The 17,800-nt window shown below is 41.9% G+C and overlaps 1 protein-coding gene across 7 annotated transcripts in view; it reads right to left on the bottom strand.

The window, feature by feature from the left end:
• Positions 1-17,800, bottom strand: part of neo1a (neogenin 1a) — a 158,601-nt gene that overhangs the window by 50,460 nt on the left and 90,341 nt on the right. For all 7 annotated transcript variants that reach the window (XM_030376263.1, XM_030376261.1, XM_030376265.1 and 4 more), the window contains exon 5: positions 5,484-5,626. In XM_030376263.1, coding sequence (XP_030232123.1) covers positions 5,484-5,626 — 143 coding nt within the window. The remainder of the gene's footprint in view (positions 1-5,483; positions 5,627-17,800) is intronic.

A 17,800-nucleotide genomic window follows, 5' to 3' on the forward strand; every position in this document is an offset into this window, starting at 1 on the left:
TAAAAGGCTAGACTTCAGAGGATATTCATCTTTTTTGATTAAACTGCCTCAAAAAGATAATAGATATAGATAGTAATAGATACTGCCTACTAAGGGTCTGCGTAATTGGTGTTTCTGGTAGGAAATGGGACATACTGCTTTTCCAATCTCATGTTGAGTATAATGTTGGATTTCCAAAAACAAGGGGAAATGTTTTGCATTTGAGTGCCTTAAATAGATGATGGAAAGTTCCACTTCTTCTATTACCAGTCAGAATTTCCCCTTTGACAGAGAGGCAGATGGGTGTACAGGAAGATGAGTCAATATGGTATTCAAGCCCAAAGATTTGCGGACCATTTCTCGATTACCTGAACAGCAACATTTTGCTGCTGATATTTGGATTTGTGTAACAATGTATTGGTTTAAAAATACTATTGTTAGCAAACAAGTCTTATTTTAATTATCTTCCGCTTTCAATTCACTTTGGTACTGGCAGCGATTTCAACGATTTATTTGAATGCCGCTTTCTATGATTATGTAAAATTGAAAAACGTCTAAATAAAAATAATTATAATAATGTTGCATTTGAGATAAATATCTTTCCTTTTATTGAAACAACTAATTGGACCATTCAACAACAATAAGATGGTGACAGACTGCCATTCTTTTTCTATACAACATGGAACATGTATGGCAGTTGTTGGTGGCTAGTACATCTAAAAGGCAGGGAATATGAGAAGAACATGAAACTTTTACAGAGCCCAGGCATTTCCTGCATGTGAGCAGCGAATGGAACGAAACTCACCGACGAAGATGTTTGTGGAGCAATTATTTCTGTCCTTTTCTAAGACACATATACAAGGGAAGGCCGAGGTCTGGGTGGTGGCCATAATGAAAAGCTGCTGCTACTGTCTCTGGCCTCATTTATCCCATTGCTAGCTCAAATAAAGGGTATAAGGTTCCTCCACGGCCACATTTAACCAAATTACGCAAAATCTGTCCTTTTTTAACAAAGGTCTGTTTAGATTACATGGCGCTGCTGTTGAAGAATCAAAATATAGAGCAAGTAAAATATGTATATTAATTTTTTTTTATTTCACACAAAAAATCTGTCCACTACTTCATAAGGGTCAATGCTTCAGTAGATACAATGGGTTTGATTTGAGGGTATGTCTTTAAAATTGCGATAGCATCAACACAATAAGTATCATTCGTTAGTAATACTCCCATATAGAGCTGAAACGATTCATCGGTTGATTCGAATAATTCGATTACAAAAAAGGATTGATTAATTTTTCTTGCCTCGAGTCATCGTTTATTTAATTTTACAGCTGAGGTCACAGTTTTCCGCACGGACCATTTTTTGTGTGACACAACCGGCGCATACGCCACCCACAGAACGGACAGACGCGGCATGTTTTGACTTGTTTAGGGGCTAACATTAGCACTTGCTAAAATGGAAGACATGAGCGAAAATAGTGAGGAGAGCCAAACGGGCAGGTGAAAGCGACAGCGAATGTCCAAGGTTTGGGATCATTTCACGTTGAACATTACTGATAAGACCGTGGTGTGTGTCCACTGCAAGACCGAGCTGGCGTACCACAGCAGCACGACTTCCATGCTGCAGCATCTCAACGTCTGACCGCCGACCCGAGAGTCTCGGGTCGGCGGTCTGCCGAGTAGAATGGGTGTTTTCTGTTGAGATGCTGCAGCATGGAAGTTCTGTAAAAAAGGAAACAAATTGGTTGTTCATTATTAATTGACATGTGTTATTTTCTCATGTTTATTTATAATTACTTTTCAGTTAAGCAATGTATGTTTTATCCGATTACTCGATTAATCGAGTTTAAGCCATGAACATATTTAACACATAGACACACACATATACAGTATATACATACATGCGTACATACATACACACGCACACACACACACACCAGTGGAGGCTTCCCCAGTGAGGAGAGTGAGGAAAATCCTCCCTAACAATGTTGAGTATAAAAATGTTTAGATTGCCCAGACTAATGTAATGAATGAATGCCCTTAAATATGACTACTTTAAAGCCTTTGTATGTAATGTTAATTTCCCTCGGTAAAGGGACATTAGCATCGCCTATTGACAACTACTTCAGGGAGGACGTTCCTCCCTCAGCCTCTATTGACTCCCATTAATTTCCCCCTAAGTACTGGCGGCCGGTGAATAACAAGGGGTTCAATGGGAGAGGAGGAAAGTCCTCCTCTGAGTGGGTGTGACTAGCTTAGAGATCTGGATCCCGCCATCGTCTATTCACGAATAGGCTGGAGCCCTTGCTGCGCTATGAACATATAAGCAGGAGCCCTGGCTGTGGAGCAGCCCGGAGGGAGGGGTTATCCCCTCAAGTCTTGGCTACGAGAATAAACAAACCTGGCGCTCAGTCTTATGCCTCGTTTCATACGAGCAGTGCGGTACAGTGCGGCTCTGTTGGCGTTTGTGCTGAGCGCTGCGGTTCGGTTCTCTTATATTGGCGTTTCTAACGCCAAAAGTTGGGCAAGGCACTCCTCCGTTGGGTTACCAAGCCGTCTGAAGGGTAGCGAAAATGTGGAGCAACACACACCGATATTCTGAAATCACTTTAGGAATATCCCGTTTTGGTATGACCAGGTTACTGAGAACTTTTTTTATACGCGCACACGCACACGCACACACATGCATAGTTATATATATAAATATACATATAAATATACATCTAAATAAAAATACATATATAATGGTGCGTTATTCTCTGCAAACCGACTCAGATCTCGGATCCGACGCCACGCCCACACTTCAAGCGTTTTATTATTTTGCTCGCTCGTTGGAGGAAAACATGGACGCCACCCGGAAAGCTGTTGTAGCTGTTGAAATTGCCATTTAAACCACCAAAGCGGTCCAAGCACAATGAAAACAGTTCATACTTCAAGTCACAATGGGCGCAGCCATCTTGAATTCTGTCTCGGAATTTTGCTCGGTCACCACTGAGTTCAACCGAGATGGCGAGTTCGCCGTCCGAGGAAAAGGGGCGTTTTCGTGCGCGTGGCTAGGCAACGTCCTCGGACCTCCGAGACGGATGGATAATAAAACGAAGCATTAATAGAAATAAATATATATATATAAATATGTGTATATATTTATGTATGTATATATACATAAACACATGTATATACATATATACACACACACATATATATATATAAACATACATACATACACACACACACACACACACACACACACACACACACACACACACACACACACACACACATATATATCCGTTTAATTTATAAATGTACAATTTATTGAATATTGCCTCCTGATGTTAAGAGGGGAGTAATTCTGGGTAACAAATTGCAAATAACGATTTAATTGGACATGGGGTGCATTATACTTCCCCTATAGATGTTTAAGAACAAAGTGTTTTAGGCTGTATTATTTATTACTTTAAGTTACACTGTGAATGTACCCATGTTGAATGCAATCGCTATGGTTCTCCATAAATCATTTATATTAGGTAATTAAGATGTTTTTATCGATTGTTATGTTATGTTTATACACACATTTATGTCAGCTGTACACATGTGCAGCTGTTGTTAATCCACTGCATAATGGCCTCTGTGTGCAAGCTCATGCAGCAGTCCTCAAACCAGAATGGCTTATTCTACAGGTGTCATGAGATGTCTCAAGGCCGGATACAAGCGGTGTATCAAATCCAATACACAAACTTCCTGCACAGCTCGGTGTGAATTGCACGTTTTTTAGGATAAGCCACTGGCAATAAACTCAAAATTCCACCTCATTACTGCAGTAAAAAAGGCCCCAAAGGTGCTTTAGAGGCGGTAGGTCACGGCAAAAATGTATTTCTTTTGTTGATGCCATTGAGACGTGTCCAATCGGTTTGCAGTGTCTTTCAAAACCATAACTGTCTTTCGAGGTAATTGATTGACTGTCAATTGATGCGTGTCAGACCTCTAGCTGAGGGAGGGAATCAATTGGTGCCGTGTCGGCTGAACAGAATGTAAGTCAATGCAGTTCCGGCCTGTGTGTGTCGAGGGCACAGAATTTAATCAAACCATTATATCCTACAACTACGATCCAGATGTTTTCACCAATATGGTGGAAGAGCAAATCCATAAGGCTGGAGATGGGATTAGGCCTGGAAGATCAGGGTTCAGGGGGAGCTGAAGGAACCATTCGGGGGGAGATCCCACTGAATTGCGGCCAGGTTTCCCGAGGGAGAAGATGGTGTCAAAGCATTATTATTTGGTCTAGTTCAACAAACTGAGAGACAATGGGAATGTAGACATGATTTGGAGAATGGGGTGAGGGAGGAGTATGATTTTTTTTTATATTTGATCGACTTTATGCCAAGCTTGCGGTGGCTAGGAATGAAAAGGCAGAGCGCTGGGGAACCCGCCACAGGTGAGCCTCTGATTTTCAGCACCATCTTCTGTGGCTTGCATCACCTGAGCTGGACAATATGCAAACAGATAAGCTCCAGGCCCTGCTCCCTTATGAGATCATCCTTCATGCTAAAATCCATATCATCCCCCACTCTTTACCAGTGTTGCAAATGGTTACTCCATGCTCAGTGTTGGAATGCATCTGTTATACCTTGTAAATAAATAAAAACTGATCCAACACTGACTATTTGGCATTATAAAGAAGATTGTCAAACATTCCAAGGCTGAGATAAAAAATACTGCACCTGGGGAGCCAATTTCACTCTAATCGAGAGGCACTACCAAGCAGGTACTAGCAGCAGTGACATTGGGTTTTGGTTGCAGGATGGTGTTATTTATTAAAGCCAGCACACAATCGACCCATTGAGAATGAGATTAATTTTACCTCCCATTTACTACAACTCTGAGACAGAACTCTGGGAAGCCGCACCCCAATCATTGCCAAACTAAGATGGTGACCGTTGGCTCGAAAGCTAGCTAGACGTTTTATTGCTTCACACCCACCGGCCACCTGCTATGGAGAGACACAAGTAGATAATATGCACCAAAAACCTCTTAACAGGTAACAGGCAGTGATAACAGACTGCTACTACTAATAACACAATGGCACAGTAAGGGCTATGCAAGGCTGGGATTATTTATACTTGGCTTTCCGTTTCCCATGTTCAACGCAGCAAGAAGTCGCTCACTATTCTAGTTATTCTATATACTCCACTTTAATATAATCAATATGACTACATTAAACAGCTGCCCATTATTGTAGTCCTAAATAAAAATGTAGTGCTTCTCTCCCTTGTCATTCATTGCATCCCACGGAAATTCCTAACATGTGTGGTCGTGAAAGAGTCGAGAGACATTCTGTCAATACCCTTTCCAAAGCAACCATTAAATGAAGGCCCAGTGTCCATTAAAAAATATTCTTCCCCGAAGCAGCCTATATAGCGACCTTGATCATACAAAGAGCCACATGAACATCATTGAGATTTTAAATTCCAGATGCAGTGAAGCTCTGCAAAACAACCTTGTACCTTGCACAGTGAGCAGGGCCTGGGCGTGGACAGTGCTGTTGTCGATGCCGTTGTGGGCCACGCAGGTGTAGAGTCCTGCGTCTTCCTCTGTGAGGTTGGAGATCAGCAGGCTGCCACCGGCCACCACCTCGCGACGACCCCCACTGAGGAAGAAGAAAGATGAATCAAGGCATAGAATAAATAAATAAAATAAATCCCAGTGATGACTATGTAACCAAACTTTGGCATTAGTCTCGCATAAGAATAAAGTTGAATATCCCACCCCCCACTAAACTAATGGTGCATCTAAAATATGTGCTAAGACCCGAATTATTTGTTCATGTCTATTAGCACCGGCCTTGCCTCAAACCCAGTGGCCATCCATCTTAAACAAGCAGACGCTTTGCAATTCCCAATGGAGCCACATGGAAGCAGTCTGCTGTGGGCCCCGGCGCTTGATTTAACCGTCACCGGGGCATGCTGGGAGAAGAAGTGGAGAGGAATCAATAGCTCACACACAGAGAGACGAGGATTCAGAGGGAGGACAGACGGATAAGAGGAAAGAAAAAGAGACAAGGAAAATAAATAAAGGAGGAACTGTGGGCGAGCAGTGCAGGATGAGAACATAGAGAAAGAGAGGAATGTCAATGGGAGATCATCGTGCAAACACTGGTACACTGGTGCTGAGGCTAAACGCAGTAGGTAGCACAAGACACTATGGAAGTAAAAACACACTTCTCTGCACGCCTACCATAGAGCCTTAAAACCAAACTGTTCACCAACATGACACCATGGGCTGTAACAGGAGATACAGCCAGGAACTTCTTCCATTTTGTGGTTGTAAAGACGAATGGAGGAAGCATTTATCCGGCCTTCATACATGGTCTGCGCTGAGTAAGTTGAGAAAATACACGAGTGGTCTGTTGGCAGCATTTTGAAAGTGCTTCAAGAGCTACTCACCCGGCTTGGTAGCTTTAATCTGACGGTCTGACCCTCAGAAGGGGGAACCTCAGTTTAAAGGCTGAAGTAAGCTGTGGGAGGGCTGACTTTGCGACAGTGGGAGAGGGCAGTTGGTTGTATAGTACCCAGACATCCACCTGGGGCCTGGCCTGACCACAAGGGGCCTCAGAAAAAGGCACCTTTTCTTAACGCTTCGACGCTGTACACAGTGCGAGTGGCTCTGTCCAGTTACAGCTACATTTAGGCTAGAGGACCACCCTGCTCTTAAGACAACTTGAGTTTTGGCAATGACAATGGGCCTTTGTTAAGGAAAAAGAACAATGAAAGTCCTGTATGCTGCACTACAGGACACAAGATCTGTTTAAATTGCGTCTTTCTGCAAAGGGTCCAAGGCACAATTAAGGCGGAAACTTTGCAGAGACCGCTCACCATGGAGGCCACTGATACACTGATGGCCCTTTATGCTGAGTTCACTGTGGAGATGATGACTGGATCTTCTTCTTCTTCACATTCAAAAGGTTAAACAAAGCTGAAGGAGGCACTGTCCGCTCATTGTGTCCCAGATAAAAAATAAAAAAAAAGGTCAGTGCTTAATTGCTCAAGCTAAGGCATTCTGCGGATTGAGCAGATCCTCCATTATCCACCCTGTGAGAGGTATTCCAGATAAATGAGTTGAAGTTGAATTGGTGAGGGAGATTCAATAGCACCGGGCAAGCACTCTCTAATAATCTGCTACAATACTCCAGACACTATCGCTGTTGTACAAATACATTGCTCCACAGGCCAATCAGGTGTTAGCAAGGTGATAATTAAAAATAAATGATACATCTCACACAGCCATAGGGCTGAAAGGAGTTTGCACACACAGACGGCTTTAGTGTTAATATGCTAATTGCACCTAGTTACTAGGCTTGGATATTGTTTTGACTGCATGTAATAGACATTTGACTTCTAATTGTCCAGCGTGGTGCAGATAAAACTGGCAACAGAGAAAGTATAGAGTCTGAGGCGCATTTGAAGGAAAATAAAATGTGGTCATCCAAAATCCTGTGAGGTCAGTACAGTGAGTGAGGCTGGTGGTAGTGAATGCCGTTTGCTGTTTAGTTACAGAGCCATCAACAGTGGAAAGTTTGTGCCATCTCAGCCTGCAGGCGGACAGGGACCACTGCAAGTGTCACAACAAAAGGTAATTCATTATTAATGGGTAAAAAGACTTTGCTGAATCACACTTTTAAATCTGTGTATCTGGTTTCCATCTCCAAGTCTGACTGTTCTTCCATTTAACCCACCAAATAATGTCGATCTCCAGGCCAGTCGGCACCACAAATCAAACTGAATGGACATTAGATAAAATAATAGTTATGGGCTATTTGCGTATGGAAAGAGTTTCGTTTTTAACCTTTGGTTAAACGACAATCACAGCACGAACAGAAATCCCCCTAAAAAACATTAGTGCAACGATCCTCATGGTTGCATTTAAATAAACTAAGAAGCGCTTTGAATAATAAACCAACAAATAAAATACATCCTATAAAAGCACCGCACACCATTAAAAGACAGGATAAAGGTGATAAAAAAAAATACATGTTAAAAACATGTAAGTCAAACTTTGGCGGAAAGACTGGCAAGAAAATGGTAATATATTCCTCACGCCCATAGCGGGAACCGAGATGGAAACTGTTTTAACATACCAAATTTCAGTGGTATCCAACACCCCTTGCACTCCCATCAGTGTCCAGCAGAAACATACCATCCAATGCGCTCTGACAAGCATACATTTCCTATAACATAAGTTGTCATAATTAGGGGTCCAAGCCAACAGGTTTGATCCCTATTGTTTTTGTAGTGTTTATTATTATTCCCAGCTAGAAGTGGTACCACAGCCCAAACCGTAAATGGTGCACACACGCCAATTTTATGACTAGATCCAGGTACGTGAGGTGACCGCAGACGACCAAATCCAGACATGCCGGCCACTAGGTGGCGCTAATTTCGCTGCGAAAACGCTACACTGACTTCTCGCTACTCCTACCACAGTCAAATCCTTTATATCCACAGGTTCAGGGTAGTGTTTTGAACACATGCTTTGCGTTGTGCCGGCGAAACGCACATTTCTTGTCGCGTTGTTCCAGCGAAATGCACACTTCTTGGACCCCTGCATAACTGCTTGCAGTTCTAGTTTCTCTTTATTTTTCCCGCATATATTCAAGCACACTTTAAAATGAATCTGTACTAATAAAAATAGGTGCGACAAGTAAATTGGGATGGAAGATTAGGAAATCTGATTTGGCACAATAAATATGCAACGCTAATGTTACAATGGAGATCTCTCTCTCTCTCTCTCTCTCTCTCTCTCTCTCTCTCTCTCTCTCTCTCTCTCTCTCTCTCTCTCTCTCTCTCTCTCTCTCTCTCTCTCTCTCTCTCTCTCTCTCTCTCTCTCTCTCTCTCTCTCTCTCCCCCCCCCCCCCCCCCCCCCCCAGTGTTGCTTGTCTTGTTTTCTCAGTTTAAACATGGCAGGGCTGGCAATTCATTATCATAACTCACTCTGCTGTCACTATCTATCACTACACTATCTACACCCCAGGTCTGATGTTTATTGAAAAACAGCGATGACGAAACATTGTTCAGAAGTTTCTGGCTACCTCCCAACATGTTTATTGACCTTTATCGAGTCGAAGCTGCAGACCTGATTTAAGCTGGTTTTCCATTCGAGAAACTGCTGACGGTTGAATTAGAGGCTAATAATACTTCATACTAATAAATAAAAGCTGAATCAGCTACAATGTTTCCTTTATAACTATGTGGAAATTAACACCACTGTGTGAAGACAGACAAACTAATACTCCAGAATTAGGGTTTGCTTATGTTCTGTCTTTACCAAAGCGTGTTGAAAATAACTGTCTGGCATTAAAGATCATAACAAGAGGTACTCTTGACTTGAAAATCTTGGTCCAGTCAATATGGCCGTTTAAACACATGTCCTCCGTATTTTCGCCGCATTTGAATATCAGGACATTCGACCCTGAGGGTGATTCACACCTGATGCTTTATATGCGGACATCGATGTCATTCTGACATCAGTAGAATCAACGGGGGGTTTAGAGGGGTGGGCTTGCAAGGGGCGGGAATTATGTGGATTTCTGTGTTTAACTTAGAAAACAGGGAGTGGAAGGCCAGGACCCTTTAAAGTTCAGCTAACTGGCAACAGGCTGATTATCATTTAGTGTGCCACTAAATGACACGCAAATGCAGACTGAAGAGTCATCAACACGCACAAGTGATGTGAGAAATACAGACTTTGTCCTCATTCACATATAAGGTAATTTACATTTCCTACGGAGAAAATACTACCTCAGGGGTAGTCTTTTTTGAGGAGATTTTCAGGATACCAATGTCAGAATATGTCGTTCACACATATGGCCCATCAGGAGCATAGCAGGACTTTCGCGTGTGTGAAAGCAGCTTATGTAATAAGAGGGAGAGGGAGCTGCTGCAGAGTTAGAGTATGGTTTGGTTTTATTGTTATATAACAACTTAACACATATACACACATATAGATATATATATATAAATATATACACACATATGTATATATACACTAGGGCTTTGACTTTTGGCCAAAAATCATATTCGAAGTTCGTTTGTTTATTAATATTAGTATTCGAATATATTCGAATATTTATTAAAAATATTTTGACGATTAAATGCCTTCAGTAATACCTGGGCTGAATCTGAATACTTAGTACACACTATTTATGTTCAGTGTCTACTACTTGACCGTACTACACATGACAGTGTAGTACGGTCTACAGCTATGCGTAGAACGCCTAGAACGGTCTACAGCTATGCGTAGAACGCCTCTGAACTCTTCCGAACACCGCCGTAACTCCACCGGATGTTTGGAGATGACGTGTCTCCCCTCAGATGCCGGCAAAATTACCTTGATAAGTTACCCGTTTTCCGTCTTGTCATCGTTGCTATTAAATTAAAGATGTCTCTTTTTACTTAATTACTTACTTTACTTTTTTACTCTTTTTAATGTCTCTTTTTTTCGCCGCTTTCTAAGACGTCTTTCTAAGCCGCTGTTGGTAGTGTCGGGTCAGCCATCTCTTCTTCGTTCGTAACGTAGTGACCTACCGTTGTATACTGTGGCGGTAGTACGCATTCGGAAACGTTTTCCGTACTACACAATGCACACTGAGCATTCGGACGCGCTATATTTGTGGCGTACTACAAAATGCATACTATAAGTATGAGTATTCGGATTCAGCCCTGGATTGGGCTTTGCGAGGTTTGTTTACAGGTGTTGCTATGGTTACCGGTCTTGCGTGTTCCAACGGTTTATTATGTTTCTAATAAATCGCTGTCTAATCAATACTTCATTCACTGCCTCTTCCGTGGTCATTACAATATTATGAATAGACTGCATGGGTTCTCCGACGTCTCTCCCTCTTGGCCTGCCCATAACAGGTTCGAATATTAAGGGCTGCCTAATATTCGTTCGAATTTTGATTCTTTTTTTTGATATTCGAATTATATTCGAATCACGAAGTTCGAAGTCAAAGCCTTAATATACACACATAAACACATATTTATATACATACACACATATGTATATTAGGGGTGTAAAGACTATCCGATACGCATCGGTAATCGTTTTTAACCTCTAAGATACAACTACATCGATTCGTGAAGCCTTGTATCAATATAAACGTGACATGAACTGGTCATTGTTCGGATTTAAAAGTAAGGAATCGGTTCGTATCGCAAATGTTTCTGACTGGATAGTCTCTCGTTGTTCCGAACGCTTAATGCCGTGGCCTAGTGCATCACAATATTGATTCGAGAACAATGACAGCCTCTCATTGGTCACAGATGGCATAGCCTATCTTGCCCTATCCATTTCAATGACGCAACGACTATTTAAGACGTATAGTGTATAGTATAGTGGTGGTACGAAAAACCTGCAAACACACATTTCCAGACACCATGCAGCTGAAGCTAGCATTGATGATGCTAGCACTGCACCGAGCAACACATACGTGACCACACTTCAAGAGAACAAGGACATCAGCCAGTTTATTAGTCAGCCATAATTGAGCTATAATTCGGAGAGGGCTGAGCAAATATCTACACTTGTAGCTTGCTTTATCGCATTGGACCTAAGACCCTACAGTGTCGTGGAGAACGAGGGATTTCGCGACCTGGTAAATAAATTATAACAGTCATGTGCAAGAATAAGCAGCCCACGATTTCCATGATGGCTCCCCTCAGATTAAAACTTACGCAAAATATTTTCTGACATTACTGTTAAAGCTTATTTGTAGTTGAATTTATTGTTGTTTCGTCTCATTATATTGCTCTATATTGCTTTATCATTGACTGGTGTCAGTCAATGAATTGCTGAAGAGCGAAACCTTTTGCCCCTGAATGGCAATCCACAGAGTGTTGGGGAGCACAGGTGGACCTACCACTTTTATGTATATAATTTATATAGCGCTTTCCAAGACCCCAAAGCGCTTGTCAGTGAAGGGGGGACCTCACTAACCACCACCAATGTGTAGCAACCACTTGGATGATGCACGGCAGCCAATCTGCGCCACAACGCTCACCACACACCAGCTTGAGGTGGAGAGTGAGGGAATTAATGAGTCAGCCAATAATACAGGAGGATGATTAGGGGGCCAGATTTAATGAGCCTGGTTGGGCAGTTTTAGCCAGGACACCGGGGATACCCTACTCTTTGCGATAAGTACCCGGGGATCTTTTTATGACCTCTATGAGTCAGGACCTACGTTCCTCCCTACGCAGTCTACTACGGCGTGACCATGCCGATCAATGAATTTTCCTGAAGAATAATCTTAAAAAGCTCAATCAAAAATAAATGTTGTCTTTGGAGGGGTTAGGAGGCTGATTAACGGTTCATGTCTAAATGGCAGTTGTGGGTGATATATATATATATATATATATATATATATATATATATATATATATATATATACACACACACACACACACACACACACACACACACACACACACACACTTTCATAATTAATCAACAACTGACTTAGTTGTGAGTGAAATAGAAAAAAGATGAGAAAATAATCTCATCCAACTTGGAATGACCAAACACAAAAATGCAAAGGTGTCTTGTTTTTCCCCTTAATTTAAATCAACAATAAAGCGGAAATAAACTTGGCATTCTAGGCCAAGTAAGATATTAGCCTACAAGAGGTGGACCATTGCCATCTATCTTGCTAATACTGGTGCTTATGAAGGGGCGATGGTGGCATATCTGCAGGTCTTCTCGCAGCAGGGGACAAATTACAGTACAATATGGTTGCAATACATCTAGAAGACGGTCCGAGACGGTCCTGAATTGGTAAGATTAGACCATGAAAGAACCCATGCTGTATGCGATATCAGACTGATCAGTTAGGTCAGATAGTCATTCCAGTCCACTAAACACATGGACCAGAGGTGTTATTAGATGTCTCAGGTGCTTCGTTTTGTCTGCGTCCTTGGCTGACGTGTCCAAAACAGTAATGAAACTGGCGCCATGGCTATCATAACATTTATACTAACATTAACATTTAGTTTGATGGATTCCATCCATTCCCTTCCAGTCCAGATGTCAATATCTCAAAACTTGTAAATGATCAAAGAGATCAATTGCCACTGAAGGGAAATGCTTAAAATTATTTATGAACAGAATGGCAAAAGGAAAGAGCAGAGTTGTGTTACATTGAAATCAACATGAACATTTTGCAAATGGCTTCGACAGTGGTTCCCTGCTAGAGAAACTTAGAGTTTTCTATGGCTCCCCTTAAGTCGACTGACACCATGAATATTGCAGCAGGCCGGTGAGTATGTATGTATTCCTATTTCTTGCCAACCAACAAAACGGTTAACACAGTTATGGAGTGTACGTCCCTGTGTGGATGTACACGTTTGCCATGTGTGTGCATGCCTGTATGTATGAGTCGGGGGCCACGCTCCCATTTTGGACCCACTGAAACAGTTTCCCACAGAGCTTTTCTTCATCTATACATAAGTAAACACAATAAACCTAATCATATTTAAATAAGAGAGTGAATGGAAGAGGAGAAGAGACAGGCTATTTTGAGGCATTGGAGGAGATCTGATTCACATGCAGCAACTATTCCGCCGCTGGGCGACCATACATAATTCATCTGGTTTATTGACTACCACGGAATTCTATTAGCTGATAGACTGATACTTTCCATAGGAACAAAAGCTGTCCTTTTCATGTGTGTATCCAGGAAACGGATGTCTATCTATGAAGAATGATAAAACAAGAGTGGGCTTCAACATCACTGTCATCACATATGCTACGAATACAGGGCTGTATTGATGCCTCATAAGAGGACATATAATAAATTATATTGACCATTATGACCAAGCAGTATTGTATTAAGCAAAACAAAAACTGTTGATGGTAATGGCTTCTTCTAAGGGGTAAGATATTGTGTAGTCGTGGTCAATATGGTGGACTATGAAAAGGGTCTTTGCAGATCAGCATGATAGCTTGATATCATGCTGGAAGGATCTATAAAACTAGGGCAGCGTTTCTCAAACTGTGGGAGGTCGGGCATGTTGATTTTATTTCTATTAACAGATGCGCAGTGGACGCACTGTGTCATTCATAGGGAGGCACTCGCGTCAAAGCAGCTTAGTCCCGACCTGAATGAGATTTTGAATGAGATATTGAGAGTGCTAATTTTCATCAAGACCCGGCCCTTAAAAGCGCGTCAGTCCTCCACACTTTGGGAGTAGACGGGAGCTGACCAAACAGCTGTACTATTTCAAAATGAGGCAAGGTGGCATTCCCGAGTTGAAGTGCTGTTGCGCGTGCTTGAACTCCGAGTAGAGATCCGCCTCTTCTTGGAGGAAGAGCGCATGTATGAATCTGCAAGCAAGTACACTGATGAACATTTCTTGACGAAGTTGGCCTATCTTAGCGACGTATTTGGAAAGCTCAACGAGTTAACTCTCCAAATACAAGGCAAAGACAAGCCACTACCACACCTGGCAGATAAGATCACTGGATTCACCAAGAAACCTGAGGTATGGGACAGGCGCCTCAAGCGCGACAGTATTGATGCTTTTGAGAATCTTAGTGAAACCGCTAAAACTTCTGATCCTGGAGCCACTCTTGTGAAACAGAACATCACATTATTATTATTATATATTATTATTTATATTCTATCTGCAGCACCAGCTGATTTCAACTCTGCTGAATAGGACCAATTTATTGAGCTGACCTCTGACTCAACCCTAAGGCTGAATTTACAGCTCAGACACTGAGTGAATTCTGGCTTGGAGTGGAGAGGGAATATGCACAAATTGGGAAGAGAGCTGTGCACATTCTTCTTCCCTTTGCCACACCTTATCGCCGAGATTGGTTTTTCAGCTGTTGCAACACTGAAAACAAAGTACAGGTCTATGCTCAACATTTAACACGACTTGAGAGCAACCACATTTTGAAATGATGTGCAGTCACTAACTCAGTAATCAGTCATACACATTGCTCTTTATTTTTGGATCTCAGCCCATTTTATGAGGCAAGGATTGACACTATTGTGCTTTTATTTTCTCTATTTTTGAACTGATGTTATTTGTCATTGATTTAGATATTTATTTTCTTTATTTTTGTACTGTTATTTGTTACTGAATGATTGACCTATCGCTATCTTATGCCTCTTTTCCACAGACAGTACGAGCTCAACTCGCCACGACTAAGCGTGGCATGACTTGGTTTGGTTTCAGACACGTCGTGTTTCCATCTAGAATAGTACCTCCTCAACGTGGGCGGGTCGCATAGCGCGCACACGCGAAACTGCGCATGCTTATCTACGAGATACAAACAGACAGAGCTACACACAGGAGCGACTCCACCTCTGTCACGGTCCACGGCGTGTTCTTGCGCTCTGATCCTGCGGTGTTCAATAACAAATCACTATTGTTGACCGAATACTGATGCTAGAAATCGCACCCCCTCTCCGCGTGGTTCATTATCGTGAATGTGATGTCTTACGTTGTGGGTCGCTTATAATATGTGTAGATATTCTGTGACAAGTTGCTCATCTTGTGATGAAATGATATAAACACTGTTATAAAATATAAACCCTCTTTCCTTCCGAAGAAGAAATCTTACAAATCGCTTTCTGTGGTAAGTTGCCCATCTTGTGACAATATGATAAACACTGCTATAACACGGAGAGGGACTGCAGTATGCTTTTGAATAAACATCCGAAAGGGCCACTAGACAGCATAATCCTTTCTACCGAAACAAACATATTTAATGCCTGACATTCATTAAATACAGTAAGGGATACATGGATTTCAGCATTTGTTTGCCACAAGGCATACAAAGAAAGCATCGCAGAAATCCTTCCGTATTGAATTTGGATAGGCTGATAGTATTCTCTAGTCTTCTACCATAAGAATGACCCTTATTTATTTGATCTGGTACACTCTCCATAACGTCCAAAAGTAGCCTGAGGTAGTGAGCTAGGGTACTAAAGAATTAATCACAACAATTATTCTAAGAAATAATTGTTAGAATAACAGCGTTACCCAACGCTGTTCTTTTAAATGGCGTTATTACAAACATTGTTTATCACAAAGACCAAAGTTGACGATTGTTTGTGGCAGGTTGAGTTCATGAAAAAAGTTGTTAGGCTAAATAAGCTTTAGCAAAGATCAATGGCAAATGAAATGGATAAAAAATAATTTTGTGAACCCAGGAGACACGGTTACATAGGTCTAATCACCGACGCCGTTACGGTCTTTAAAGGCTCGCTTTAAGGAAAGACCTTACTTTGTGAAGAATTACGCATAAATACAGGAGAGAGGCAATTTGTAGCGGCAGTGCTAATGTGAGTGTAAACGTCCAGCTCGTTAGAATCCCACTCAATAGGCTCCGATTCCTGTCCGTAAACCTCCTTCACGTGTCATCTTCTCCGCCTTTAAACGGCTTAATTTGGGTCACTCTTTTTTAAGACCAATTAAAAGCTCTTTTAAGACAATTCCTCATACTTTTACATATTTTTCATCTAACCACCATATTTGATGCCCAACCCAGGCAGGAAAGAAGGAGCCAAAGAGACAATACAACATCCCACTAGCTTCTCCCAACATGGTCAATGCAAGTATCCGACCTAAAGGTTCTTCATTTGGTCATGTATTTACAGACACCTTGCACGTTCCAGAAGCTAAAGACATGACCGGTCCACTGCAATAAGGCAAAGAGCTCCCTGTTGGTGGAGAACAGCCCAGCTAATTACACAAAGAAGATCCCAAAGGAAAGAACGCAATGGGGAAGTCAGATACTTACCAGCGCTTTTTAATCATAAGCAAGTGCAACGTTTAATGACCTTATTAGCTAGGACTGTTCACTCATTATTTCATTTACATGTTGCATTAAAACTTTGACATTGCTACTCGACATACATAAGTGGCTATCAATATAATAAAGACTTGGTGGTTTCCCATATGAAAATCGCATATCTGTTCCTTTTACGGACAGAATTTACAGCATTTCGTCCTCTAACTGGATAATTGGGGCCCAAATAAAGCTTGATTTTTTTCTGTAGATTGCCTCCGTTCTAGGAGTTATTGCTCGAAAATTGCTCATGTGGTGTAGGTAAACCAAGATCCCTAATTGGTTGAAGGGGTCTTTCTACGGTCAACGCCTCTTGGGGAATTCAGCGTGGCTGCTGGGTCTGAGCTGATGAGAGCCAGAGGAGTGAAAGCACATGGGGATGTGACACCTTGTGCCTGCATTTCATTTGTTGAAGGCCACTATTGGCCCTGGTTACTTTGCCTAGCGGTGGCAGGAATGGCACTAACACCTCGGGGGAGGAGGTGCCCGAACTTGTGTGTTTGTGCCGGAGGCCACAGTTGCTAGAAACAAAGCCTCGGCACATCACTGTCTCTACTGCTCCTCCAGAGAGACAGTGAATGAGGGGGAACCACAGGAGGCGGCTCTCATAGCGCCACAAGGCTGAGGCGGTTCTTACAGAGCCACAAGGCTGTGGGGGCACTATAATGTTGTTGGCGGAATGACGATTCGAAAAGTCGATTCCGACACACGCCAAACCATAGTGTAAAACAACAAAACACAATATGTTGTCGATTAGGAATGGGTAAAAATATCCATTAATCAATGCACTGCAATTTATTTGTTCTCGATTAAATTTCGATTCAGAACTTTTTTGAAATCGGTTAATTCCATAAAAAAAAAAAAAAAAAAAAAAGCAGCATACTCAGTGATTGCAATCTAGAAGCAAGTACGCCTAGATTTACATGCCCTTTTACATTTGTCCATGTTATGATTATTTTATGCTGCA

Source organism: Gadus morhua, chromosome 14, assembly GCF_902167405.1.
Source record: "Gadus morhua chromosome 14, gadMor3.0, whole genome shotgun sequence".
NCBI lineage: Eukaryota > Metazoa > Chordata > Actinopteri > Gadiformes > Gadidae > Gadus > Gadus morhua.